This window comes from Crocodylus siamensis, chromosome 8 (genome assembly GCF_052110815.1).
Source record: "Crocodylus siamensis isolate JL-2025a chromosome 8, ASM5211081v1, whole genome shotgun sequence".
NCBI classification, from domain to species: Eukaryota; Metazoa; Chordata; order Crocodylia; family Crocodylidae; genus Crocodylus; species Crocodylus siamensis.
The window spans coordinates 2,057,606-2,085,160 of NC_143402.1; the positions used below are offsets into that span (position 1 = coordinate 2,057,606).

Genomic DNA, 27,555 nt, shown 5'->3' on the forward strand with positions numbered 1-27,555 from the left:
TAGAAGACATTGAAAGCAGCCTCAAAGGGCTGCATCTGGCCAGGGAGCAGACTGCCTGGAGTTAAGCAGGCACGGGGAGAGCCTGGAGCAGGGCTCTTCTGTTTGGTTACTTGATCATTTGCTTTGTTGTACAAGCCCACAGGCTCTGCAAAATCCCTGGAAGATAAAAGGCAGCCAGAAGGTGAAGCCTGGAAGACAAGTAAGTGTTATCTTGTTTATTTAACTTCTTTTGTCTGGCATCACTAAAAAGCTTGGGGTGGTTGCAGCAGAGGCAAGGGCCCTAAACAGTGGGTCCTTGGCCAAAGCCAGCAGCAAAGTAAAACTGGTCAGCTCAACTAGCTTGACCAAACATATCCTGCTGTGATCTGCCCACAGTGGCCTACAGTTACGTCATGGGAAAACTGCAGAGCAAAGTCAGGTTGAGTGAGGTTTTTTTTACAATATCATCAAGAACCCAAATTCCAGTGCCAAACCTTCTGATGTCAAGGTACTGCAAATGAATGGTCAGTAATTCTAATGGTCATTTGCAGGGTGAGGTGAGTGGGAATAGCAGATGTTATTCAGAAGCTCCAAAAGAACATGGACCCCACACATCCTAATTACTTGGATCGCAAAAGGACCACTCTTCAAGGAATCTCTCAGCTGTAAGCAGGCAGTAGCCCAGCTTAATAAATAGATATAGCAAGGATTCCCCACAAACAGGCAAGAGAAACAAGTTAATCACCCTCCTCTCAATATGATAGTGATCTTTTTTGTTCCAATTGCAGCTGCAATTTCAAACCTTTTTCCTGTCCAGGAATATACTTAGTGTGGCCATCTACATTAGCTACCTAAAGATACAGATTCTGGTTGTAGCTGAAGTAGTGTACATGCTGTATGTATGTCTACAGGGTTCTAGCATTGTTCTTGAACATTAATGCCTATAGAAGACAGCCACAGCTGCTTTTGTGGTGTGTGGTTGGGGAAGTGGATCTGGCTGTCATGGAGTTGTGGGAGGAAACCACTGACAGAACATCCTGAGTATGGACTACTTTCAGCCATTGGGACCATCTTCAGTCAGTGATTTTGTTGGCAGTCACTTCTCTTTCTGATGTCCCATGTGGGATATCCTCTTTCTGGGCCTTTTGACTAGTGTAGAATTTTGGTTAGCTGTTTTCTCCTTTGCTAAGAGGTTGCTTTTGTGTGGGTTCCTGTGAAATTTGGGAAAATCTCTATGGAGCTAGTTGTATTATTTCCCTCCTCTGCTTGTGGGCAGCAGAAGACAAGATGGTGAGGCAAGGAAAGGGTACAAAGGATTATGTTCCCTCTTCCACCCTGTTGGTTAAACAGAACTTGAGCATTGTTACGCTCCAAAGAGAAGGCGTCTGGGGAACTGTGTGTTGGGATGCTGAGGCCTGAGCTTTGGCAGCACTTACTTGAAGGGATGCAGCTCTTGCATAGATGGCCCTAATTCTGATACATCCCAATTTTGGATGGCATGACCTTGCAACCTTAATACTCTTTCAATGTGGGTGGTGCGTGCAACCAATGTATTCTGGTCTGCAAACCCAGAAAAGAATTAAAATGTCAGATGTCCTTGTGAGCCTACAGAGGGAATAGGTTTATCATTAAATGCAACAGTGACAGACCATAGTCTGAAGCACACATTGTGTGTTTTGGCCCCTGAAAAAGGAGAACTCAAAGTAAAAACAGGGTTCATGGAATGACACCAGAGATAAACTGAGATCAGTGAGGTTTGGAAAAAAGAAGAAGAAAGGCAACAAAAGCAAAAAACTTAGCAATGGGAAAAGAAGTAGACAAAGCAAGAAAACCATAGGGAAGGGAGTGCGATGCAGCCTGCCAGGACTCCGCATCTTGTTAGTGACAAAAAAGATGCTTTTTCTCTTGCACAGATGACAGTTGTGTCTGGAGAGACTCAGGGTACCCTTTTAGTGCAGCAACTGCTACTCATATAGACGTATCCAAGTCAGCATTTGATCAGCAAGCTCAGGTGCTACCAGAAGAACTCAGTGCAGGCTGTCAAACCTGCAATACAGGTAAACTCTCTGAAAGTTAATTTAAAGTTAGCTTAGGGTATCTACCTAATCTGTAGGCACTGAGGTGTAAACAAACCTTTTAAATGGCAAGTAAGCTGAAAGAGTAGATCTTGGGATGAAAAGAGTCTGAACAGGATTCAATGAGTCAGAACAGGATTCAGCATAAGAGAATGTTGAAATCTAAAATTCAAGATGACTGAGAGCAATTTAAGAGAAATGACTGCTGGCCAATGCATTGGGAAACAGGAAAAAAGATTAGCTATCGGAGCAGAGAATTCAGTATGCTGAGAACAGGAAAGTGAAAGGAGGTGCAGTGGAGAACTGGGAGGCAGCCACAAGAATGCTGCAGGTTTCCACATACAATGCAGGTAATCCTGGAAGCGTAAATGAAAAGAAAGCAGGAAGAAAATAACACAAACTAAACTAACAGTTGGTCTTGGGATAGGCCTATGTACTATTCTCAGAAACTCAAGATTAGCTCGGCACAAACCAAACTGTGAAAGCTAGTCACATCCTGACTTGTGCACGCTGAAACATTTAGTGGCAGTGTTCTGTTTATGTATTAACATGTCCTCTTGGAAGCCATTTTACAGATGCCGAGAAGTTCCTAAGCACCCTTTCCTTTTCTCTCCTGTTCCCAGAATTTAAAAAAAAAACATGAAAAAGACGGGAGGGAGAGAATCAGTATAAAACAGGATATTTCACACCCTAATGGAAAAAATATCTACTTCCCTTTTCCTAAAAATGAGCACAAACCCAAATGAGTGATTGCAAAACTCCTCAAAGGGCTGAGTAAGTTGAACTACAACATGTTAAAATTCTGCTGGGATAGAAATGCTTGAAACAGCTTTTATGGAGGCTCTCTGTGTGCTAAATTTACTTTGTTACTCATGGTGTGGTATAATACCTAGAAGCCCGGTGTGTTAGGTGCTGTGCAAATCCCATAAGGCTCTCCTCTGTTTTATAAGTTATTCTGTTCTCTTATTGTAAGCTGCCCTGAGCCTTCGTTTGAAAGGTCAGCCTACAAATCAAAGAACTAAAAGACAGCCACAGCCCTGAAGGGTTTACAGCAGGGGTGCTCTCAGCCTCTGGCTTGTGGGCCACACCTGAGCTAAGAGGCCATGTCATTCAACACGTAGCTCTCCCTACAGATCTGCAAATTTGGCTGTGAGGCCGTGTTGGCATCCTTAATTAAAGTGTCATCTGCAACCAAATTTCCACATCTGTGAGGAGCCCTCGGACTGGATAGCATGGTCCCATGCACTGGATCAAGCACACAGGGCAACAAAGGGCCTGATCCCAGTATGTGGGGGCACACGGGGCCTGATCCCATCATGCATGGCCCTATCTGGACCAAGCTCTTGTCTAGCCTGTGGGACCAAAAGACTGGGGAGCACTGGTGCAAACTAATGATTCTCAACCAGATGGCTGTGGCACCTTTGAGATCCTTTCAAGGGTGATGTGGGGTGCCATATAAAGGTTAGGTGCGCAGACGAGGTGCACATAGTAATTCCAGAGATTTAATCTAGGAGTCCACAGCATTGGGTACGTTCTGCCTTAGGGGTGGTCTTTCCCAAGTCTGGTGTCACAGAACAGCAGCTCTATTTTTTTCCTGTAATTAGAAAGCCCCCACCCCCTCCTTTGTGGTTAAGCCTGCCTCAGAGACACTGGGTGTTGACTGCAGCCTAGGCTGGCAATGTCACTGGGCTTGTCCAACATTCCTGCTGTGTCAAAAGCCAGAGGTTCCAGGCTAGGGGGTCTTGCCCCTCCACTCAGGGTCACACTGATGCTATATTTGAGGTCAGGAAGGAATTGTACCCCATGGTAATATTGGTACAGATTGGCAGGATTTTGCCTTCCTCTGTAGCAGGGGGCATGGCCTCTACTTGCGATCTCTTGAGCACCTATTAACAACCTTTTACAGAGACATGATATTGGCTGCCATCGTTCCCCTGCTTTACCTGTGGCAAGTTTGGGCATGATGTCTGGTGCGGTGTCAGTGTTGATGGTAGTCTTATGAAGAGTTTAGATGATGGATTTGTCTGGGATGGTTTAGACAGAGCTGATCCTGCCTCGGGCAGGGGTTGAATTAGATGCAATAGCTGGAGGTTCCTTTCAGCCTCACTTCTCTAGGATGTCTATGAAAACTAAGAGCTGCTGTTCTCTGAAAGGAGTGAAGTCTTCCAATGGGTGACTCAAGTGTATTGAGGGAAGCTTTAAGCTGAGAGGGGCAGAGCTGCTGGTGTTGGCTACCACCCCTTCCACATCAGCAGCATGAGTGATGGCTGTGGATGGTCACAGAAGTCACTTGACTTCATGGCTCATCGTCACATCCCTTCTGAACTCTTCATGCCACAGGTGCTAATGACCCTCTCTTCTGAATGCTCATGGCATTCCCCCCCATCCAGCTAGCCTTCTGTTGTGTGATGGCTGCTCCTGGTCATGCAGCTCCTATTTCACAGCCCTCCTATTTCATACCAGCTTCCTTGCTGAAGTGCATGGCACCAGCTTGGACTTGGCAATTTTCATGCACCAGCTTCGCTGATCCTGACACTACATGCAGATGCCCAACATGCTTCCTGCATCAAGTGCTCTGCTCCTGGCTTAGTCACAGCTTGAGATCTGGTGGTGGCCAGAGGCAACACAGCAAAACAGATGTCAAGAGCTGCAAGGAGATGGCTGCCCACCGACTCTAATGGCGCCACCACCTCTACCCAGCGGTTGCCTGTTTGGAGAGACAGTGTCTCACCCTCCAAGCAGAGGGTGGAGGAAGGGAAAGGAGAAGATTCCCAGTCTGTGGGAAGGCAGATGACATCCGCGGACAAACTGGCAAGTCCTGAATGCAATTCTTCAGTCACCTCAAGTGCGCTGTGATAGGGATGGTCTTCAACGGCGGGCTTGGCCATCTCTGGGTGGCTTTGAATTCATCCCAGCGCCCTTCTGCAGCTCCAGGGTATGATTCTTCAATCACCTCAAGGGAGCCATGGTAGGGATGGTCTTCAATGGAGGGCTTGCCCATCTCAGGGTGGCTTTTAACTCATCCCAGTGCCCTTCTAGTGCATCCAGAATGGGATTCTCCAGTCACCTGAAATAAACTATGGCAGGGATGGTCTTCAACGGAGAGGTTGCCCCTCTTGGGGTGGCTTTTAACGCATCCTAGTGCCCTTCCGTGGCTCAGGATGGGATTCTCCAGTCACCTCAAGCAAGCCGCGATCGGGATGGTTTTACACTGGCAGGCTTGCTGATGTCCGGGGGGCTTTTGACTTATTCCAGTGCCTTTCTGCAGCTCCAGGGTACGATTCTCTGGCTAGGCGAGTGAGCCATGGCTGGGACAGCCTTCAATGAAAGGTTTGTACATTTCAGGGCAGCTTTGAACTCATCCCAGTGACCAGGGGGATAATTCATTCACTCCAAGCGAGCGGTGACAGGCAGTGAAGGGTTTGCCCCTCGCAGGGCGGCGTTTAGCCCATCCAGGGCACGACTTTCCAGTCCCCTCAAACGCATGGTGTGCAATGGAGACCTTGTCCCTCTCAGGGGGTCTTGTCACCCGGCCCAGGGCCCTTGCCCCTGGGACAGCCGTGACAGGGATGGCTTCCCACGGGGGCTCCCAGTTCATCCCAGCACCTCCTGCCTGGCTGCGCTCAGGCCGGGCCCGGGCAGGGGGAGGAGGAGGCCGCTCGGCTCCTCGCAACCCCAGACCCGCCCCCGGGCGGGGACGCGACGGGGCGGTGGCAGCCCAGCTTTCCCGTCCGGCCCGGCCCCGCCGCGCCGGGAAGACGGGGGAAGGGAGCCGAGCCGAGCCGAGCCGAGCCGGGGGCCGGGAGCCGGGAGCGGGCGCCCGCGGCCATGGGCCCCCTGCTCCTCGCCCTCCTCACGGCGCTGGGGCTGCGCGCGGGTGAGCGGGCCGGACTGTGCGGGCGCCGCCTGTTGTGTGAAGGGGTCGTGGGGGGTTGGGAGGACTGCCTGTGGCGTGAGGGGGGCTGTTGTGAAGGGGGTTGCTTGTTTTGAGGGGAGTTTGGACCGGGTGTTGCGTGAGGGGGACTGCCCCTCTTGTGCAGGGCGGTTGTAGGGGGGGATTGCCTGTCTTGTCAGGGGTTGGGAGGGCGGCCTGTTGTGCGAGGGGGACCGGCTGTTGTGGGGGGACTGCCCCCCTTGTGCAGGGCGGTTGTAGGGGACCGCCTGTGGAGGGGACCGCTTGTTTTGGGAGGGGTCGGGAGGACCGCCTGTTGGGCTTGCCCCTCTTGTGTAGGGTTGTTGGGGGGATTGCTTGTCCCGTGGGGGTTAGGGGGCTGCGTGTTGTGCGAGGGGGGGTTGCTTGTTTTGTGGGGGGCTAGGGGGACGGTTGTGGGGATTGCTGTGCGGGTTGGCCTGTGGCGCGGCACCGCCGCGGCTAGCACACGGCCATCCCCTGCTCCTGTGAGCCAGGCTGACGCTGCCCCAACACAGACATGGCAGAGCAGCGTGGGATTTTGTTCTTTCCCAGGTTTTTCATTGGGAATGAGCAGCTTTGCATATAAGGGCTGGTTTATCCCCTTGTGTACTCGGGCACTGGACCCTGCTTTCAGTTTCTCCTTGCTCTTTCTAAATAAAGCTCACACACCAACAAGGAAGAAAGAAAACTTTTTATAGCCACTGGGGGGAAAAGGAGGTTTATGCCCCAGGTGAGCAAGGCAGACGCTAAATATGAACCCCGACTACTTCTCAGTTGGTCCCTCTCAACTACTGCTAGATTAAACCTGATTTTTGTCTCTCTAATTAAAGAAATCCAGAAGAGCATTGCTAATATAACAGCTGTAAACATAATTGAAGTTTAAAAAAATGAGTCTACATTTCAAAAGGCGTCCCTTTGTAAGCCAAAATGCCAATCCGAACGCCTGCATAAATTATATTTAATAAGTTGGTACTAATAATTTTTAATAAGCTGGCTTCCTCCCTACAGGATGTTAGCACTCCGTGCAATGCGTGTCGAAATTGAACTTGGCCTGATTTTCCAAGCCTGTGGGTAAAGGCTGACCCTTTTGCCATTTCAAAGTGTGCTGCAGAACTTGGAGACATCAGTGGTGGAAATGCATGATTCATTTCTGCCTTGCTTCATTGCCCAAGATAAAATATATTTTTTTCCCTTTTAAATCTTGGTTTTGAATCATTTTGTTTTTTCCTCCTATTGTAAGCGTATCAAAGTAGAATGTCATTTTAATTATCGCTGCAGCACTGTATGTGCCTCTGGACGTATGGAAATAATGAATGATTGTAACGTGGTGTAAGTGGTTTCCTTAAAAGAAGTTGGAGTTGGCTCATGACTGCTGATAGTATCTTTTATCTACGTCCTCTCTGTGAACTTTCTAAGTCTACTGTGGTTTTTTTCAATAAAATAGATGCTATCTTCATAATCAAATTTTAAATCAAGTTTCTCTGAATAGTATTGAAATGGAAAGCTTCTTCAATTAAGCATTGTTTGATTTTGTGTGTGTGTGTGTTTGTGTAGCGAAACGCATTGGTTTTTAACACCCTGGTTAAAAGGGTGAAATACAACCTTTTACCTCATCTTAAAAAACAACTAAATGAGTTTTTTTTAAATGGGCAGAAATTGAAGAAAGCAGAACTGAAGATTCTTTTGTATAGAGACTGGTGATTTTTTTTTTTTTAATATTTGGTGTCAAACCAAGGAGAGGTGTAAGGACAGAAAAACCATAGAAAAAGTACAGTGATCTCAACTATGGATTATTTTGACCTGTACTTTAGATCTTCTGCATGTGGATCTATATAGCAAATACATCTACATAGTGTTTGGTGGCATTTGTGCATTATTTCTACAACATCTCACTGCTGGAAGCCAAAGGCAGAGGCTTTTGTCAGGTACACTTTGCTGCTGTGGTGTTCATGGGGTCCTGGGTTATTTTGCAACCTGTTTCATAGCCTGCTGATATGCAGCTCCTGTATGACAGCATAGTGGTCTTGGGGAGAAACTTTGCCTGTTCAGTGTTTGTGTCCTTATCTGCTCCTAATAGTAGCCTTTCCCCTTTTAGCACACCTTATCCAAATCACAGTCTACATTCAGGGAAAGGTATGCTAAACGGACAGCTTATGCTACAAATTTAAAGGTACTGAGGCATGATATTCTGAGTTGCAAGTCTATAATTGTAGGGGTCCTGCATCAGTATTTATTTAACTGAACTTCACACAGTCTCTCCAAGTGCATGAAATGTGATAAGGAAGTCATAAACTTTGCAGTTTAGGTCGCTATATCACTTTTCATTTTAATTGACAAAAGCACCAAGGTCACCTGGGTGCTTATGGGAGGCATATTCTACACTAGCTTTTTAAATACAAGTTTTCCTCCCCTGCCCTCTCAGAAGCTAGCATAAAGCACAAGGCCTGAAAATGGTGTTGATATTCTGAAACTTATTAGGTTTAAATGTGTTATGCTAATGAGGTTTATTCAGGCTTTATACCTTGCAAGACGCCTTTCGGTTACGAACAGCTTGATCCTGCAGGTGCTTGTAGATGGCTAAATTCTGAGCATTGTAATTGTCTCACTGAAGGACTTCCGTGGGACTACTGACTGGCCTCAGTGACATCCCATGCTGTCAGAAGTGATTGGAAAATAGCAGCCATGCTATTTCTGAAGCCTGCAGTAATTCTCGTTAATTAGTAGGGTGATGGGCACAAGGTATTGAGCAAAAGATTGGATTTCTTTTAGGCAGAAAAAAACTCCTTAGTTTTAGTTCCCTGCAAATCACCAAATTCACAAAACCATTTTATAAGGGGTGGGGGGGAGGGGAACAAATATGATTAGAGGCTAAGCTGTCTTTTGAAAGGTTGATTTGGTTTTGTCACCAAAACGTGTCAGAGCATGGTAGAAGAGCAATAGAAAGAGTCTTAGAAAGCTTTTTTTCCCTGTTGCAAAGGATGTTCTTCGGTTACTGCTGTTTTGCATGTTCATGCAGATTAAACACTAAAATACTGGTGACCAGGTGTTGCATTGTGCAAGCACATATAACACTAAATTATAAAAACAAGTTACAGGGTAGAATTGGTACTTTTTTTTTTTTTTTTAGTCACTGTATGATCTCTAGCACCCTATGCAATATAAAAATGTAGTGATCAAAGCCCAAGGCATCTATCTCCTAGGATGTATGAACCAGCTGGTAGCTAAGTCAAGCTTGGCAGTAGTTCTTCCAAGAAGTCTATGGGTGGTTTTTAGGTTGGACAGAGCAGTTTCTCTTTTTCCACTGACCCATTTGAAAGCAAAGCCAGGATCATAGAAAATGGGGGTTGGAAGGGACCTCCAGAGGTCACGTCTAGTCCAACCCCTGCTCCAGCCAGGACCAGCTCCAACTACATCATCCCGGCCAACACTAGCTGGATATTCAAAACCTCCAAGAATGGAGGCTCCGCCACCTCTCTGGGGAGCCTGTTGCTTGATGTTTCTTTCATAGTGGACACCTGGAAGTGCTAACTCCAGCTGTAGAAGCCAGCCTCATTTGGCCTCTTCTGTTAGTGCCTTGTTCGTTAAATGTAATAACAAACATAAATCCAAAATGCTTCCCTGCTGCTTAAGAGGCTGCCAGGTTGATAACAATTGAGAAACGGAGTCTGGCACATCTTGCGTTCCTTCCCTTCTGTTCCCTGGCCTTATCTTTTCTCTGGTGTATCTGTGTTTTTCCAGGCTTGCTTACTGCTTCCATTGGTTTCTCTCATGGTCATATGAACATATTGGAACTTGGAAGTTAAGACCCAAATTGCACCTCAGTGCACTATCCTCGGTTGAGCATGGCGCATACATTGTCTTATCCCCAGAAACCTCCAAGTCAGTTCTTCTGTTTACTTCTTGCTTTCGAGAGGTAGAAATTTTCTGCGGGTATATGCCAGTAACAAGTTATTGCTCGCCAAATATCGACGTTCCTTACTCTGCCCTTGAACTTAAAATGAGATTAGTCAGTCAGTTTTACATGCTTACTTAGGGGGGTGGAATTGAAAAGGGTGAACTTTTGTGGATGATAGAAATGCACTTACCAACAGAAACCAGATTATCTATCATCAGCCATGTGCAAACTTGTACTCACTTTGAGCCCGCTTTTGAGAATAGGATACAATCAGACAAAAAGGAAGATGAGAGTTAGATTCGTATGTGCACTTGGACACTGCATCCATCAGATGCGTGACATCCCACAGCCCGGCCCCTCAAAATGAGATTTGTCATTTGATAAAGGAGTATTAAATACATATGCCTGGATGTGCCCAGCCTCTTCATTCAGGGCAAACAATAATCTAGTTAATGATACAGATTTTATAGCCTAAAATCCGTAGGCTGCAAAAGTTGACCCTGTGTAAACATCATTTTGTTCACCTATTTTTTGAGATCCCCATGCATTTTGCTCTATTTTTAGAATAGTGATTCTCAAGCAGGGTGCCGAAAGATCTTTTCAATGGACCCACAGGGTGCCATGCAAGTTTACCACTAGCAGGTGTGCAAACAGGTTTTACAAGATAAACCTAGAGATTTCAAACACATTCATGCGGCTAAAAGCCATCTGACTTGTGTTTTTTCCAGGTTTTTTGCAAGAAAAGAATTGCTTGGTTATTTTTCTGTGGTCAAAAAACACCAAAGCTAAAAGCAGGCATTTTCCAAGGGATTCCTTGAATCTAAAAGGATCAAGAACCTCTGTTTTAGAGCTATTTGGGGACATAAACCTAGCTGTAGAGTACATAGCAGATATTTCTATTAAAATAAAGTACAATATGCAAAACAACCTATAGGTGCTACTAGCACATTTTATAGTGGGATTTAGAGCTGTTCTAAAAGCAAAGCCAGTTGTCAAGTGAATAGATTTCTTTAAAATACATATAGTTGTATCCTTTTATTTAATAACCTAGTTCTGATAGAGAAGGACAAAGTTTAAAAACTGTAATATAAATAGCTTAGAATGTAGGCTCTGTTAAAAAAAAAACCAAAAAAAAAAAACCAACTTGAAGTAAGTTTGACAGAATTGGTCAGTTCAGAGGCGGAAGGGGGCTTCCCCTCAGAAACTCCTTATTTTTTCTTGGAAAACTGAAAACTTTTTGCATATAGTCAGGAAAATTTTTGTTTTTATGAAATGATGACATCTTCCATGGGAAGTGGACAATGTTCCTGGAAGTTAATTTAAGCAAAAAAACCATTTTCAAAGCCGTACAATTCTGACCGAATTTTGTTTTACTGGCACAATGCATAATATTTGTGGTGCTCATAACTTTTTTTTTTGCTTTTGCTTTTCTAGGAACAGAAGTTCTGCCTCCATCCAACGTGAGTTACTCTGTTGTCCAGATATGTACATTGAAATGGACATGGAAACCTCCCGAGAACGTTAGCCGCAGCTGTGATTTGGAATATTCCACAGACATTGCGATTGATGGTATATTACAAGGAAGGAGTGTAAGTTCCTCAAGTGTTTGAATTAAAAAACCTGTGATTCACTCTCTAAGAAAGTACACTGTAGTTAAATTCATACACTTGACCAATTATTCCATGATGGGATGTGGACTATTCAGAGATCAAAAACAACAGCATAGCTATTGGCAGGTTTTAGGTAAAGCAGTTGGTGATCATTCATAAAAAGCATGATAGTAACGAATAATGGATGTTTCTGTCTCTTTCTTCTTAAGTGAAACTAATAAATGCATAAACTACCTTAATTTCCAAGAGGATTACATGAAGGTGAATTTCTTGAAAGAGCCAGTTACCCTGACTTTGGGAAACCATTTAGAGGGGTTCAGTCTAGGAGAGAGATGTGTAAGGTCTTATACACGTAGCCTGTCAGAATTCAACCTAACTCTACTTTTTTCTGATCTTTCTCCAAGTCTTTGCATCTTGGCTGCAGTCTAGTCTTCTAGGTGCTGTGGGAATGCCCCACGGAAACACTGCTAGCTACTGAGTACTATTAAGTTGTCTGGCTTTGATGTTCGTGGTAGCACCTTTGTTTTGATTGCTGCATTCTTTCCTGCCAGTCCAGCATGCAAATAATTTGGCAATAGCACGCTGTCTGCAGGCTGCAACTTGTTTGTTGTGTGGTAGCTGAAATGTCAGTCGGTGTTCAGTTCATGCTATCAATTCCATAGTTCTCTGCTTATGTGAATTTTCTTCTGTTGGAGTCATGGGCTTTGAGTGCTTTTTCTTCTGCTACGATTTTGGATGATTTCGGGATGCTAGATTGACTTCCCTTTTCTTTCTTAAACCTTTGCTCAGGCAGCAGCATTGAAATTGGCCCATTTTGCTATAGACTGGAAGAATTTGTCTAGGCAGAAGAGTGTACTCCATCCTACAGTCAACTCTTCATCTCTAGGTTGCCAAACTGTCCTAGCCCATTGGGAGGTGGTTTGATATCATGACATGCTGGTTGGTTTGCTTGAGCATGCTGCTGATAGAGACTTACTTTTTGTTAGCTTTAAATACGCTTCTTTCTTCCTTCCTTTTCCATTTTGAAGCATCAGCTGTTTATTCAGTTCTAGAACTGGTTTTGAGTTGGGCCATTTTTGGATTAGTTCTAATACATTTTAATAGTCACTGATTTCCTTGTACTTTTAATGTGTTTGGGCACTGACATTTTGTTTCTTTAAACTTAGCAATGGAGTAAGAAACTTTTTCGTGTGGAAGATGTACCCATGAATAAGGAAGTTTGTTTAAAAGTGAGAAGTGAATGTAAATCAGATAATGCCAGTAACCCAAGTGACTGGGCGGAAAGTCTCATTCCACCAAAAGGTACCACTCTATGATCAAGTCTTGAACATGTTATCTTCTTTACCAGTGACTAACTAGACATTATCTTTGGTTTCTGTGACTATATTAAAAGGGCTACATTTTTAAGAATAAGTCTTTGTATTTAGATGTTCATTTAGCTAAGGCTAGGAACAGATGTTACACCTGTCCTGGGACAAGTTGTGCCTGTGTTTGCTCCGGAAGAGAAGTCCTGGATTTGGCATATACACACATCACCCTCCCAATCAGGGCTTGACAAGTGGCTGAATAAACTGCCACTTTTCTGCCATTAATTCAATGATGCAGTCCTGGGACAACCATTCAGATGCACTTCTAAATATCTGGGGATAAACTTCTTTTTAGGGTTTGTCCCAGGTCAACAGACATGGATGTTCGAGCAGTTGCCCTGTCATGAATAAAATGGCTTCTCCCGAGATGTATACAATGTCTGTTTGTAGTCTAAAAGTGTGTGCACCTTACCACATTCTCAAGAAGCTTTCAAAGCAAGCTGTGTAATTATTACTTGAGTTCAGTGTTGCTTACTCTTTGCTATCATCTCCTCCAAGAAAAGCAAAACCTAGAACTTGCAGGTAAGTCAGCTTGGAAATGATTATCATGCGTTTGTAATGTTGATGTCTGCCTTCTGTGTGGTGTTACTGAGTTTGAGGCCTCTGCTTCACATCCCCAAATTCTGTTTGTAAAGTTTGCCCATGAGTGGTTTAGGGGAGGATGCTTAGGTAGCATCAGGAAAAATGAGTGTCAATAGGCAACATGAATGATACGGCACAGTCCAGTAGCAGAGAAAATAACAGCAAGGCAAGGAACATAATGCAGGTGCTGGCTGACGAATCAGATGGCAAAAAAGGTGAGCCTGAAAAAAACAGGTGTGTGCTGGGGAGGTGCAGAGGTCTGGATGACTTTTTCTTTTTGCCCTTTGAGGTTAGGCGTGTTCTAATGAAGTGCAGAAGTGGATCCTTATGGCAGAAAGGATTAAGCAGATTATTATTTTAAATTTGTATATAGACCTTTCATGGACATCTGTTTTCTTGGTATCCAAGTACCCTTCTAATTCTCCTGTAATATTTAAATAGTCATGGCTACAGGGGAAATTCAAGTCAGGAGTAGAAATGAGTTTCAGATTTGGGACCAATTACAGGTTTGTCTGCTTATGAAGGTAACATGCATATTCAAAACTTGGGAGAGTTGCTGCTTGCTGGAGGGGAAATGAACATACCTATTCTAGTATCTTAATTAGTGCAGACAGGAGGGGTTGGTTAGAAATTATTATGTTCTTGAGAAGAAAGGTTAACTTGTGTGTGAGAGAGAAAGAGGTGAGGTTAAACATGACAGATCTAATTCTGTGGCTGTTCTGTACATGTGATGTCCTGTTGACTACTTGATTCACAGTGTCTTTGCAGTCATTTATTTTTATCATTCTGTGATGTGATTTAGGTCTTAAATACAGTAAAATGTTTACAGGTATGGTGGGCTTATCTAAATACTCAACTTTGGCCCACAGTTACCATTCAGCAGCATTTGGCGATCTACTGATAACCATATTCAAAATACAGGGAAACAATTGTAAGTAACTTGGTAGGTATTGGCAGGTTTTTCTTAGCAACAGCTCTGCAGTTCCCAACTTGGCAGTAATAAATACTCCTTTTAAATTAATCCTACAGCACCTGTGGTTTAAGAAAAGCTGGTACTTTCTTGATTTCACTATAGTAGATCAGATTCAGTAAAAACAACAGTTAGCACTATTTTAATTTGCTTGTGATTAGGAGGAGCTTCTAGGGATTTCAGTTGAGCCATGCTGCTGTGCAAGTAGGTGACTTGCATGGTCAGACTCAGGTATTCATTCCAGCCTGAAGCCACAGGCTGCCTCTCAAGTATCTACTGGAAGGTGAACAGCAGCAACTTAGATTTGCTAAATGATGAGAGGCCCTTGCTGGGGGGTTGTGTATGTGTGTGCACAGGTGTGTGTGGTTTTCTTGTTTTTAAAGAAAGAAAAAAGGAATGTTAAGAGGGTTTTTAAATTTGCATTTCAGGTGTACCAGATACAGAGGCTAGTAACATAAGCTGCATTTGGCACAACTTGAAGTCTATGGTTTGTACTTGGCTTCGTGGAAAGAAAGCAAGTGATAGCACCAACTACACTTTGTACTACTGGTTTGTATTGACTGGCTTCTATTTTCTCTCTGGCTTACAAATACTCTTATGGTTATGTCCTCTTGTACATTGAGTGGCTTGTATTTGTGAGTTGCTTGTCCTCTGGAAGAGCTCCGAAGATCTGTATAAAAATTAAAATGTTAGTCCTGGCTGGCAGGAAACTTCCCCTACTCTAAGTTACAGTAGCCGCAAAAGATTGCTGACGCTGGCTTGTTGGGACCTGATTTGCTTATGGAAAGCATTGGTGTGGTTCTCGGGCTTATTTAAAAGTAGCTGTGATTCACTGACAGCAGAGTCAACTGGGAGCTGGCACAGAGTTTTGCTGATGATTACGAAAGGCCTTGTCACAGCTGGGCTGTCGTTTAGATTAAAATTACTCATCTGCTCATTCACCATTTCTAAAAACCTTTGGACTCATGTGAAATGCGAACAACATATTGCAGGCAACCATCAATCCTTTTGGATCATGGTGTATGCATGAGAGGTCATCAGGACCTTCGGACATGTATGCCTAGGCAAGAGTATGGAGGCTGCCCAGACTTTCCATCTCCCCATTGAGACAGTATCCAAAGGCCAGTGCTTTCACAGCAGTTATAAGCACATCTGGACCATTGAACCACAACAGTGGGTAACATTTAGTAGTAGTTTGGTGTAAGTCATTTCTCTCCAGTGTCTGATTCATCTCTGGAAGTCACAGCGCTGGATGAAATGATGTTATCTTCTCGAGACCCTCCCTTCTCAAGTAACTTCCATAAATAGCCACCTGCTATAAGACAGAGTTGTGGAAAAAGAAAGGATTTGGCACTGACATATGTGCATGCTAACTCAGGCACGTTCTCACAAATGGCTGGTTTTCATTGCATGTCAGCTTTTATTAGCTTCCAGAGAAAGGCAGCAGTTTATCTCTGGAGCCTCTGGAAGCTCAGAGTTCCCTTGTTGCCACTTGACTTTGCAGTGGACAGCAATGAGTTATTTTTACGATGTATTATATAAATAAAAAGTGCCTGTCCCCTTTTCTCTCCAGTTCTAGTTACTGAGATGATTAAGGGTAAACATAAGCAAACAAAATAATAGTGAGTTACAAGGGGACAGGGATTCATGTGCATCAGCTGCTCCAGCCTCTTTTCTTGCCCCACAGTAAGTGCAAGCTTACCCTCTGTAGTTTAGCCCTGTTGCATTGAGGGGTAAGCTGCACTGGCTTAGCTTTCTCTTCTCATGGTTAATAGTTGGCAGATGGGCAGTCACCGCAGGGCAACTAATATGCAGTAACTACCTGTTCTCTCTTAATTTGCTGTAGCTTGTGCCCTGAATTTTCTTCCACTGTGAAGGAATTGAGCTTGGCCCTAGATCTGATTGAGGGGTAGGGGGGAGAGGAATGTGAATTCATAGGGCTTCTCAGTGCCTTCATGGGATACCACTTTTCGCTAGGGCTGAGCCAAGTATTTTTGTGAAAAATGCAGATAAAGCCGAGAGGAGCACAGGGGACAGTGCCATGTCGCTCTCAAAGCTGACGTTTTCTAAATGAAACTAAAATATTTTGCCCTCTTGGTCCAGCACAACCTTTCAGTTTCAAAATGTCTTGCAGCTGTATTTTAAAACAAGTGTTAAAGCACAAGATCCAAGTGAAATGTTTCCTTTTGGGAGTTAAACCAGCTATTTTATTTGACCTAACACCACATTTTTTTTCAGTACTGGTAGTGAATGGAAAAAAAACCCCAGTGTTCTTTATATTCTGTTTTTGCCCTCCATCCAGAATCCTATCCCTGCTGGTGCAGTAAACGAATCTAAGTAGGACACCTTAGTTAGGACTGTGGTGTGTCAGAGGACTGAGTATCTGGCCATGAGACTGGGAAGGAGTGAAAACCCTATCCCTGCAAAGGGGGCATACCAAGGGGTTGAGTGGCCCACAGTCTGCAGAGGGCTGAGCTGGAGCTAGGGCCAAAGAAAGAGTGCTTGAGTGAAATGACAATTTAGTCTAGCTCGTGAGTGTGTGCGCACGTGTGGATGTAGGAAAAAGTGTAGCCAACCTCCATGAAGTGTCACCTTCTGCAATCTGGTAACACCGGTTTAAAAACAAACTTATTCATTGCAGCCTGGGCTTTTGAGATGTTGCGTTATATTTATATTTTATTGCTGTAGGTATGAGGGCCTGCAAAGTCACCAGCAATGTGAAGATTACCATATCCATGAAGGAACCTTCAGATGTACTTTCAGACTTTCCTTTGCAAATTCCACATCTTTGTATCCAACAATCAATATTTTGGTTCGAGGTGACTCTGAAGAAGTAAGGCCCATCTGTGAAAGTAAAGATCCAGCAACAATTGGTAGGTTTAGTTATGTTACAATCAATCGTGTGTGCTTTGCAAAGTTAATTTGTTTACAGATCAACAAAAGAATTGCTTTTGATTATGCTTGTTATCTTCTACTAATAGTATATGACATAGCATCCATGCCTGTATGGAGAAGTAGCATTGTGAAACATTCAGAAATTGCTTGTGAACAGGTAGGGTCCTCTTGTAATGGGTCAATGTTTGTCAAGATTGAATTTCCTAATTGCAACGGGATAAAACTCTTCATCATGTTTTTTGAAAGCCTGGCTCTGCTTTGCCCTGACGTTGAGCTCTTTCTTGCTTTGTTATAAAATGTGTTTTATAACACTTTCCAAGTAGTTTTATTAACAGTAAGCTGGAGCAGTTCATTAAAGGCCTTCCTCTCCACTGCCCTCATAAAAGTGGTGTATTTGGGTTGATAATCTGTTTTTTCAAGTGTGTGTGGATTTTTGTGTGGAGTACATTGGGTGTTTGGTTTTGGCCTGCTCAGAACCATTTCGTATCTCTGAGAAACCTTTCCAGCAATGGTGATGGGCTGCTTTTCCAGGACCAGTTCCTCTACAGAATTATGTAGGCCAGTGGATTCAGAAGAATCGTTTCCTACTGATATAAACTGATACAGTTCGGCAGTCAACAGAGTAAAACCAGTTTACATCAGTGAAAGAGCTGGACCTTGATTTCCAGCCGTGACCCCAGGGTCGTTCCTAAATGCTGCTTATTCCGGCTGTCACAAGTCTCCCGAGTGTCAGTGATGAGAGAACACGTCTGGATGTCATCGGAGCCTTTTAAATTGATTCTCTACCATCTTGAGCCCAAGTTTTAGACTCCCCAAGCACAGGAGTTGCCAGCCCTTAGTGAAAACAACAGATTCAACTGATAGGCTTAACTGCAGAGTCATAATCTATCATTACATCTGTCTGCCTTTCACACTACTGGTAGCAGGGTTTAGGTTTTGGTGAGTTATTTTTCCTTTTCTCCTGTGTGAGGCTTCATCCAGATAAACAAGGCACCCCATTGCCACCGGGGAGTCTGGTCTGCCAGTCGCTTTGTCAGCTTGTGGCACAGGAGAGCATGTTTAGAAACCTCTGAAGATCTAGTCTAGTACATACTTCGTGTACAGTGTGTAAAAAGGTTAATGACTTGTAACAAGTAAAGATCTCCTTGGTATGTCTTGGGTTTCGTTTTCTATGGTGAGAATAAAGTAGATAGTTTTGTGGTATGTGTAACTGCTGATAAGCTCGGTCTTCCCATAATGAATTATTACCAAGTCTATTCAGACCGCTTCATCTTGATTTAAATGTAGTCACCAGTTTTGACTTCCTGCCATGAGGAAATCATGCTCTGGTTTTGAAATACCCACAGCTAGGTATAGCTAAGTTGTCATAAAATATATGCAGTTTTTGAGACTGCCATGGTATGGTCACTTAAATTCATACAAATAAAACATTACAAATTATGAACATAGCCTGTTGAGCTCTGATGCCAGTTCTTCCTTCTTTTTTCAGTGTTGTAATTGCTGTACGTGAACTATGTCTTGTTACTTATCTAGTGACACTTTTAACCAAGTACATGTGTTAAAAATATATAGGATAATGTATTTAATTTTTTGACTAACACTTATTCTTATTATTTCAGTAAAACCTGGTACTCCAAAGATAGTAAAACTCTTGAATACCAATAATGGAATATCTCTTGAATGGCAACAACCAGATGCTTTCCAATCAGGCTGTTTAGTTTATGAAGTCGAATATAAAGACAGCAAGTCAGATACCACTACAAAAATTGAAGTAATTAGTTTTTTTCATTAATTATTTACTTGGGAGCTGAAATGCATTGTGTATGGTTTTTGCAGTGGGTTAATAACAGCTAAAGTATTGATATTTTAAAAACAAAACACAGTTAATTACATGTACAGCAGGTCTCTTAACTAATTTGAAACTATCTGAGTATTTTTCGGGGGGGGTTCTCATGCAATAGCTTCCAGATGTATTGTAATCATACAGCTAAATTAGTATGTAGACTCCTGATCACTAGATTCCACTCCTATACTGTGGCAAAATGGTGCTTGGTACCAAATACCTTGCAGATCAGGTACACTTCATAGAATCAGTGAGTGGGAAGGGACTTAGATCATCAAGTCCGACCCCCTGCCACAGGCAGGAAGGAGCACTGGGGGTGGCAGGGGTCGTAAGACCCCAGCAGGTGCCTATCCAGTCTCCTCTTGAAGATCCCCAGGGAAGGTGAGAGCACCACCTCTCTGGGAAGCCTATTCCAGGCTCTGGCCACCCTTACCGTGAAGTAGTTCTTCCTAATATCCAACCTAAACCTCTCCTCCCTCAGCTTGTGGCCATTGTTCCTGGTGACTCCGAGGGGGGCCCTGGGGAACAGACTTTCCCTGAGTCCCTGCTGGTGGCCACTGATGAGGTTGTAGTCAGCCACAAGATCCCCCCTCGGTCTCCTCTTGCGGAGACTGAAGAGATTCAGGTCCCTCAGCCTCTCCTCATAGGGCTGGCCATGGAGGCCCCCAGCCATACGCGTGGCCTCCTCTGGACCCTCTCCAGGTTCTGCACGTCCTTCTTGAAGTGCGGTGCCCAGAACTGGACGCAGTACTCCAGCTGTGGCCTGACCAGCGCTGCATAGAGGGGGAGCAAGACCTCTCTGAACCGGTTAGTGATGCCCCTGTTGATGCAGGACAGGGTGCAGTTGGCTCTGCTTATTGCTTCATCGCATTGGCGACTCATATTCATCCTGGAGTCAATCCTGACTCCAAGATCCCTCTCTGCCTCTGTGCTGCCAAGAGGGTCAGCCCCTAACTTATAACCATAATGCTGGTTCCCTCTCCCCAGGTGCAGCACCCTGCACTTGTCCTTGTTGAACCGCATCCTGTTCAGATCCGCCCACTTCTCCAACATATCCAGGTCTGCCTGGACGCGGTCCCTGCCTGCCGGTATATTCACTTTACCCCGCAGCTTGGTGTCATTAGCGAACTTGAACAGGGTGCTCTCCACACCCTTGTCCAGGTCGCTAATGAAGATGTTGAAGTTTAACCAGAGTAACAAGATCCAAGACAGGGCCCACATACATGTGGCAGTGTCTGCTTCTGGCTCTTATGGGCCTTCAGCCTGTGTATAGCACAGATCTCTCAGCCAGATTCACTAACTTATTTATTCTAAGAGGGCATTGTTTTACATGTCTTTGAGTGACATGACTTAATTATTGTAAGGAAAAGCACCTTGCTGATTAATGAGCAAGTGTGAATGCACATATACTCAGCAAGGAGGTAAGAGACTAAGACTTGGGGCAGGTTTCAAATGATTGCACATCGAAATACACACAATCAGCCTTTATGTAAGCATTGTGGACTTGCTGCTGTTTGTGCGTGGCTACACCCAAGTAGAAGAACTAATTGTGCTATCTTAACAGTAAGCAAAACAACTTGTTTTGCTATATATTAGTTTCACTGACTTATAATTTAGCTAAGCCTGATGACTGTGCACTCCTAAGATGTAAACAAAATGGAGTCGCCCATCAGCCAGATGACATTTATAAAGTGTTCAAGCCTCCTTTTATTTCAGTGATGCTCGGGGCAAATGGAATTTCCTCGGGAAACTGGTCTTTTAGGTGCAAAATAATCATGAAAGTCTTTATGTGGGTTAGCCTCTGTTTCATTCATTCTGTTTCATTCCTCAGAATGATCATGACACGCTGATGTGGGGGAGGCTTGAGATGCACTCCTATTTTGCCGATTAAAATGGAAACAAAGGTGTCTGGTGCTTCAAAGAGAAGGCAGCCCATTGCTCCAGACAGTTGGCTTCAGAACTAGTGTAGTTGCTCCGTTAGTTTGAACCTCGATTTCTGAATGTCCTTGCTTTGGAACCTGACGTCATTTTTAAATGAAATTATAATACATGCTATGGAAATCTCCATTTTTTACCACATTTATGAAGTCCAAAGCTTACGGAAACCAAAAAAGACTCTAATAATAATGTTATGTCTGATAATGTTAAAACTACAAGATGAAAATAAATGTCTTGTATATGGCAACAGGATTGAGTAAATCATCTTAACTTTTCATTTTAAGAATCGATTCAATAAAACAGAGATTCCAAGTATTCATCCAAAGTTCAAGTACACTTTCAAAGTGAGAGCAAAAGCAAGTTTGACGTGTTACAGCAGCCAGCTCTGGAGTGACTGGAGTGAAGAAAAGAGCATAGGTAAGAACACTTTGTCCATATAAATCAATCTGAATTCTTTTTAATGTTGGCTTTTGGGCATTAGCGCTAGTTTACAGGGCTCCATAAGCTAGAGATCTTCTCCTTATGTAGGTTCGTTCTTATAGTACCTAGGTACTGTAAAAATTTGGGTACTGTCGGTATGATCTGACTAGATAACTTGATTACAAGTGTGATGTAAGTTTTCTCTTAGACTTCTCTTTTGAAGGTATGTTGTTTTAATAATACTTGACTTTTCCTAGCCATTACTAACGTTGCACATTTTTCATGATATGAAAAATTAGTCTTCACTTTCATTGTTCACAAAATGATGAGTTTCCTTGTGATGTTGTTTGTTTTGCAGGTGAAGAGACTGAAGACAGTGATTCCACATTCTACATCAGTTTAATAGTCATCATTCCACTGGTAGTAGCAGTGTCTACTATAATTCTACTAGTTTACCTGCAAAGGTAAATCAGTTTCCCATTTATTATAAACATATGTTCTGATATATCTCTAGAGTTACAAAGTAGTCCATCTCTGCCCTAGTTCCTTGCCCCTGCGTAGTATATATGGTTTCAGCAGTGCTTAGTTTCTTTTTAATTCTCACTTCACAACTGATAAGGAGCAGAGGTACTATTATAGCTTATTTATTAAAATTCAAGTTTATAAACCACACTTACATTCTGGCTGCATGAAAGCTGTCTAATTAATTTGCCAAAGCTGAGGAGGGTCCTTTCCTTGCCAGGGAATGAAGTCCAAATCTGAGTTTTTGTACTCTCTCTGAAAAATCCTGAGCCTCCCTTTCATCAGACCTACTTCTGCAATGTCCCTTGACTTTGGAAGTTCACAAATACCCCGGAGCAGAATGTATGATTCCTTTCCCATGTTTGGTTGGAAATGAAGAAGTAAAGAAGGGGGATACGTTACAGCAGAGTCCAGCTGCATTTGACTTGCATTGCTACTTCCAAAATATAACTTGGAATAGAAATATTCTGGCTTAGCAGTTAGTGCAATCTAATACTCTTACTTTTATCTCCTGAAGGCTCAAGATATTGATACTTCCACCTATTCCTGACCCTAGAGAAATACTGAAACGAATGTTTTTAGAGCAAAATGAGGATCCCCAGGTTAGTGTCCTGTGAACTGCCTATCAACTGAACTATTAGGATTAAGTCTGTTTTGTTCTAATTCCTATGCTTGCATTAATGTTTTTGCCTTACTTTCAAAATTATTTTTAAAAAGTATTTAAAGTGAATGTTATGCTCTATGTATGTCAGGTATTTAAGACGATGAGATATGTACAGAAACAATCTATTATATCATCTTAAGTGAATTAAATTATTTCTTCTCAAGTACTTACTTGTTTCACAAGTTCATTGAATTCTGTTTATATCATTTAGTCCCCTCTCCTCCAGTTTCTTGAAATGGCTGACTAATGTTTAAGGAACTTTCAAATCTTAATTCCATCGTGTAAACATAAAATAATGCTATTTCTCCATTTTAATGACAGATTATATCTGTTTTGGATTTAGTGCTCAGCCGTCTGCAAAAAGGTGTTACAGATATTTCTGTCTAACAATCGTTCAGTTTGTCATAGATGTTGTAGAGAAGTAAGGCTGGAAAGGGACCTCAAGAGATTACCTAGTCCATCTGGAACCCTGGTGTTAAATCTTGAGATCTAGCTTCTGTTCTGATGGGTTTAAGTTTGATATATGAAAAAGTTAGGATCTGATTCCAGAGCATGCCTCTGGATTAATTTGTATTTTTTGTCATCTGTCATGTTGTTATGCTGTCTCATTTGGAGAAAATAACAGTGAGAAAGTAAATTTAGTATGAATTCTGTAGCCAAAAAGTTTACCTTTTTTGCTTTAACAACATAAATATTCTGAGCAGATTTTCTGGAGTGCTTTGTATGTGGATTTCAGATACTTCTGGGAGGGAAACAAGGCCTGGTGCAGACACCCCATGTTACATGACGCAGCAGTTCTTATCTTTGGGATTATTGCACAGGTTGTGCTCAACTCTCTGCTGAGGCATACATGTGCATTTAGGGTATGCAGTAAAGGTGGCTGACTCGACAGCAAGCCATCTTCAGCAGACAGAAGTTTATGCTACCCTTGCTAGTTAGCAGAGTTGCCTTCCTGCCGCCCCTGTAGCTTCCTAGGCATTCGTGACTGAACAGCTATGGCTGACGAAGGTATTGATGGTCTCTGGGCTGGGGCTTCCTTCACAAGGGGCATTGGATGTTTCATTCCAGGAGAGGAAGATAGTTGCAACTACTGCAGTATTGCTGTCCCTTACCTTGTCCTTCCCTCTCTTCTCTGCCCAACAAAAGTCTCTTACTGCCAGGAGCTCAACAACCACGAAGAAAACAGAGTAGACGTCACCGATCTGCTGCTACCTGCACCCGCTCCTGATGTCTGGAAACTCTCATTTTCCCATGTCCTACCTGTCTTTCTCTGACCAGAATCTGTCACAATTTTGGCCAGGCCTTGGTTTCAAGCAGAGTGCCATCACTGCTAGCTAGAGCAGCAGCTTCTCTTCCACCAGAGTGAAACCATATCCCCAAGAGATCTAATTTTGCACTGTTTGCCCCTGTTGCATTTTCTGCCATGTGTAAAACTGTTGTAGCCAGTGAAAAGTAAGAAGGTGACCATGCTGGAAATCTCTCATGAAATAATTCTCACATGTTCTCTTTCAGAACTACCCCAAGGATGGCTTGGTGTATGCCTATGATAAGCTAGCTAAGGAAGAGGAGATCAACCCTGTCATTTGGATAGAAGTGCCAGAGACTACCATTTCTGGAAACAAGCACTGATACAGCTCTGGCTTACAAATAGAAGACAGAGGAAGAAGACTTCAGCTCTTGCTTTTGTGTATCTCAAATGGTGCTGTGGAATGAGGCTGGGCAGCCCACCTTGCTGAATCCCTCCTGAACTACCCCCTCTGATACTACCTAGAAGTCATGCCCTGACATTCGCCGCCTGAATCCTCTACTGTCAGCACTGGCTGGAGCTTCCAAGGTGGGCATGTACATAAACCCCCTGGCCTCGTCATACTCCTGGCTAGTGCTTGTGCTGCCCACAAGGCGGAAGCTGCTTGTAGTGGGCCCTGGCACAGCTGTGAAGCACCTCACTTGCTTTTGCAGAAAGTGGCAGAGGTGTGGACAGAAAAAAACTCGCTCACAGCAGGCTTCTTAGCATGGCTGGTTCCAGGTGGGGAGTCCACCTCCTCCAGCACCGTCTTGACAATGGCCTGCTCGAGATGCTGCAAAGGAAAGTGCAAGCAACCACCTAGTGGCTGATCATGGAATAACCTACCCAGAAGGCAAGTTTCCATCCCCACTCTGCCTTGGTTAGTGACTGTTTTAAACCCTGAACCAGAAGGGTTTAACCCTTGGTTAAGAATTACACATATATGTATATTTAAAAAAGATGTTGTAACACAACAGTGGACATTCTCACTGTGTACACAAGTGTTTAGTCCTCTTTAAATTCTGCTAAGCTCTTAGCCTCTAATAGCTCCCCTTAGTGAGTTCAATGAGCTAGCTTATGCTTTGTTTAAAGGACGATTCCTGGTATTGTGTTTAAGTGTTGCCTTTCAGCAGCTGCCTCTGCTGGAAGCTGCTTTCTATGTTTTTCTTCTTCTTGCCTTGGCTCCAGTAGTGGGTGGAAGGTGACAAGCCCAACCCAGGGAGCAAACAGACTTCTCTCCCTTGTAATATAGCAGTGAAGTTGTCTTTTTTTTGTCTTTTCTTCTTGTTGGTTTTCCCCTGTGAGAATCTGAAAGTTGGGGCTAACTTTGCTGTACCTTGTTGCTGCTGCTTTCCTTCTGGATTGTGAATTACTAATAGTTTGCTCGTGATACTGCCCCTGGTTGCTGTACCATTCTGATTGTAAGTCCACCTCTTTTCCTCCAAAGGAACCATAAAAATCACTCGGCTTGTACACGCATTAGGCTCCCAGCTCTCTTGACCTTTGTACTTGCAGTATTTTTTTTTGTGCAAGCAGTTCAAATATCAGCTTGTTTTTATTGTAATATTTTAGTGCATTTAACCTTCCAGGTGCTCTCCTTTGGGTTATTGTATCCTCCTGTGGGATTTTGTAAGAACTATAGTAGTTCAAAGACTTTCTATATAATCATTACAGGGGGAAAAGCAGGTATGTTTTTCCAAAACTGCCCCTGCAAATGTGAGGTTGACTTTTATGATCAGAATAGTACTGTATGCTTGTGGTTGGTTTCCTTGATACATTCAAGTCCTGAACATTATTATCTCTGATTTTATATTTTGAGGAAGGCAACTCCTTGCCTTTCATTATGCTTCCTAAGGGAAGGCAGAAAATGAAGGCGATAGAGAGCTACAGAAAAATTCATATAATCTGGCCTTAAGTAGTGAATGACTGAGTTTTTCTCTCTGTCTGATTCCCTCAGCTTCACCTCCGGCTGCTTCAGTCTTTTGAAATGAAGCATGGCCATAAATAAACTCAGAACAGATCTCCTTAAAGGTGTACTAAAAATATTGTAGTCACTACTTGGGCAACCTGCTTTTGCATCCTAAGATTCAGTCGCATCAGTCAGTTCTGGAATAAAGATATTTACCTTGAACATCTGTAAGAGTAGTTTCATGAAGCAAAGTTAAAATACAATCTCAGGGATTTTAATAATAGGTACAACAAAACTCAGGTTAAGGGGAAACTGTGCAAAATCAATTAATTAGGATATTAAGTATTTGAGAGAGGAAGGGTTTGAAAACAATTTCCCATTTTGTTAAATTCCTTAATCAAATATAACTTCCCTAAACATTCATGATTTATAAGACAGATTTTTTCTATGCTTCTGAAATCTTCCCCAGATTAAACTCATCTACCTCATCTAGAATGTTATTAGTTTTGGGTCACTGCATAACCAGGAGGGTAAGACCTATAGCATAAGAAAGCATAAGTAGATGGTTTCATAATCGAGGTTTGCGATTCTCAAATCCATCAAGGAAGACAGTTATTGGCCTTTTGTCCTGTAGTCTTTTTATTTAGCTTCTGCACTTCTGGCAAGATGGAAGCTTGCTAAAGAGAAATGATAAAGAAAAAAAAGCTAGGCCAAAAGGAAGATATATATATTTTTAATTGAAGGGGATCATATTCATAGTTAAGTAAGGCTGGCAGGGACCTCAGGAGATCATCTAGTCTACCTGGGAATTGAACCTGCAACCTTGGTGTTATATTGATCGTGGTGAGGATGTTTTGGATAATTCTTTGTTTCCTTATTAGGAATAATTGGCACACTTGGTAAATAGACTTCTTGTCTGTTACTCTACAGATCAAGATGTAACACAAAGGTATTTTATTACTATCTGTGAATTGCTACTACTTTAAGAAAGTTAACATTTTTTTTTTTAAGGTTTGTAATAGTGTGACTCCTGTACCATATATCTGTTTTCCTTTCTTATGGCTACTTGATGGTAAATTTTGTTTAAAGAATAAATAAAGTATGTTTGAATACACATTTGTCTTCCAGTTCAGTTATTTTCATGGAAAGAAGAGAAATCAAGAGACTGAAATGACTGGAGCTTGGAAAGGAACATGAAGGGATGTGGTCCAGGTTCGGAGATAGTAACTCGGGCACTTCCCTTCATATCTCTGGTGTCATTTTAATTCCTTCCATCATTTGAGCAAAGAGGATGCTGGATTTGTTAGTCTTGTGCTAGGCAAAGACAGAGGTGGGCCTAGATCTTTCTCTTCTCTTCATGTGAATCTGCAGCTGTGCTTGTTCCAGCAGCATTCTCTTTCTCAGTGAAATGAAAGCGGTAGCAGTTCCTGCCGTCTGTGAAACTAAAGCCTGTGTTATGACTAAATTTGCTATAATAATGTTAAACTACACAAATAGTTCATGGCTGTATATGCCAAACTTCAGAGCTGGTCAGACTGATAAAGTGGGATAAAGCCATCAGCTAAGCACTTGGAACACAAGTGTTGAAATACTGTATTATCTCTTGACAGTAACTTCTACGGGTGTGTCTTTTCAACTGATTCAGCTGTTCACCTCCATGATCTCCCCATTTTCAGTGAAGAAACCAG

General features: G+C 43.0%; 1 protein-coding gene across 1 annotated transcript; it reads left to right on the plus strand.

Annotated features, from left to right (window-relative positions):
- Positions 1-4,915: 4,915 nt before the first annotated feature.
- IL13RA1 (interleukin 13 receptor subunit alpha 1) lies at positions 4,916-26,981 on the plus strand. The gene is made up of 12 exons (XM_090060307.1): positions 4,916-4,989; positions 5,323-5,329; positions 5,622-5,931; positions 11,297-11,451; positions 12,639-12,774; positions 14,820-14,940; positions 17,080-17,264; positions 18,906-19,057; positions 21,352-21,484; positions 21,846-21,951; positions 22,527-22,611; positions 24,186-26,981. Exons 1-12 carry the CDS (start codon positions 4,916-4,918, stop codon positions 24,300-24,302), a joined length of 1,581 nt encoding a protein of 526 aa, XP_089916433.1. The 3' UTR covers positions 24,303-26,981.
- Positions 26,982-27,555: the final 574 nt, after the last annotated feature.

Excerpts from the sequence above, each read along its gene's own strand:
- IL13RA1 (XM_090060307.1), top strand. The coding sequence starts at position 4,916 with ATGGTCTTCAACGGCGGGCTTGGCCATCTCTGGGTGGCTTTGAATTCA. Across the intron at positions 11,452-12,638 it reads GTATATTACAAGGAAGGAGT|CAATGGAGTAAGAAACTTTT; the intron begins GTAAGTTCCTCA and ends CTTTAAACTTAG. Across the intron at positions 12,775-14,819 it reads AAGTCTCATTCCACCAAAAG|GTGTACCAGATACAGAGGCT; the intron begins GTACCACTCTAT and ends TTTGCATTTCAG.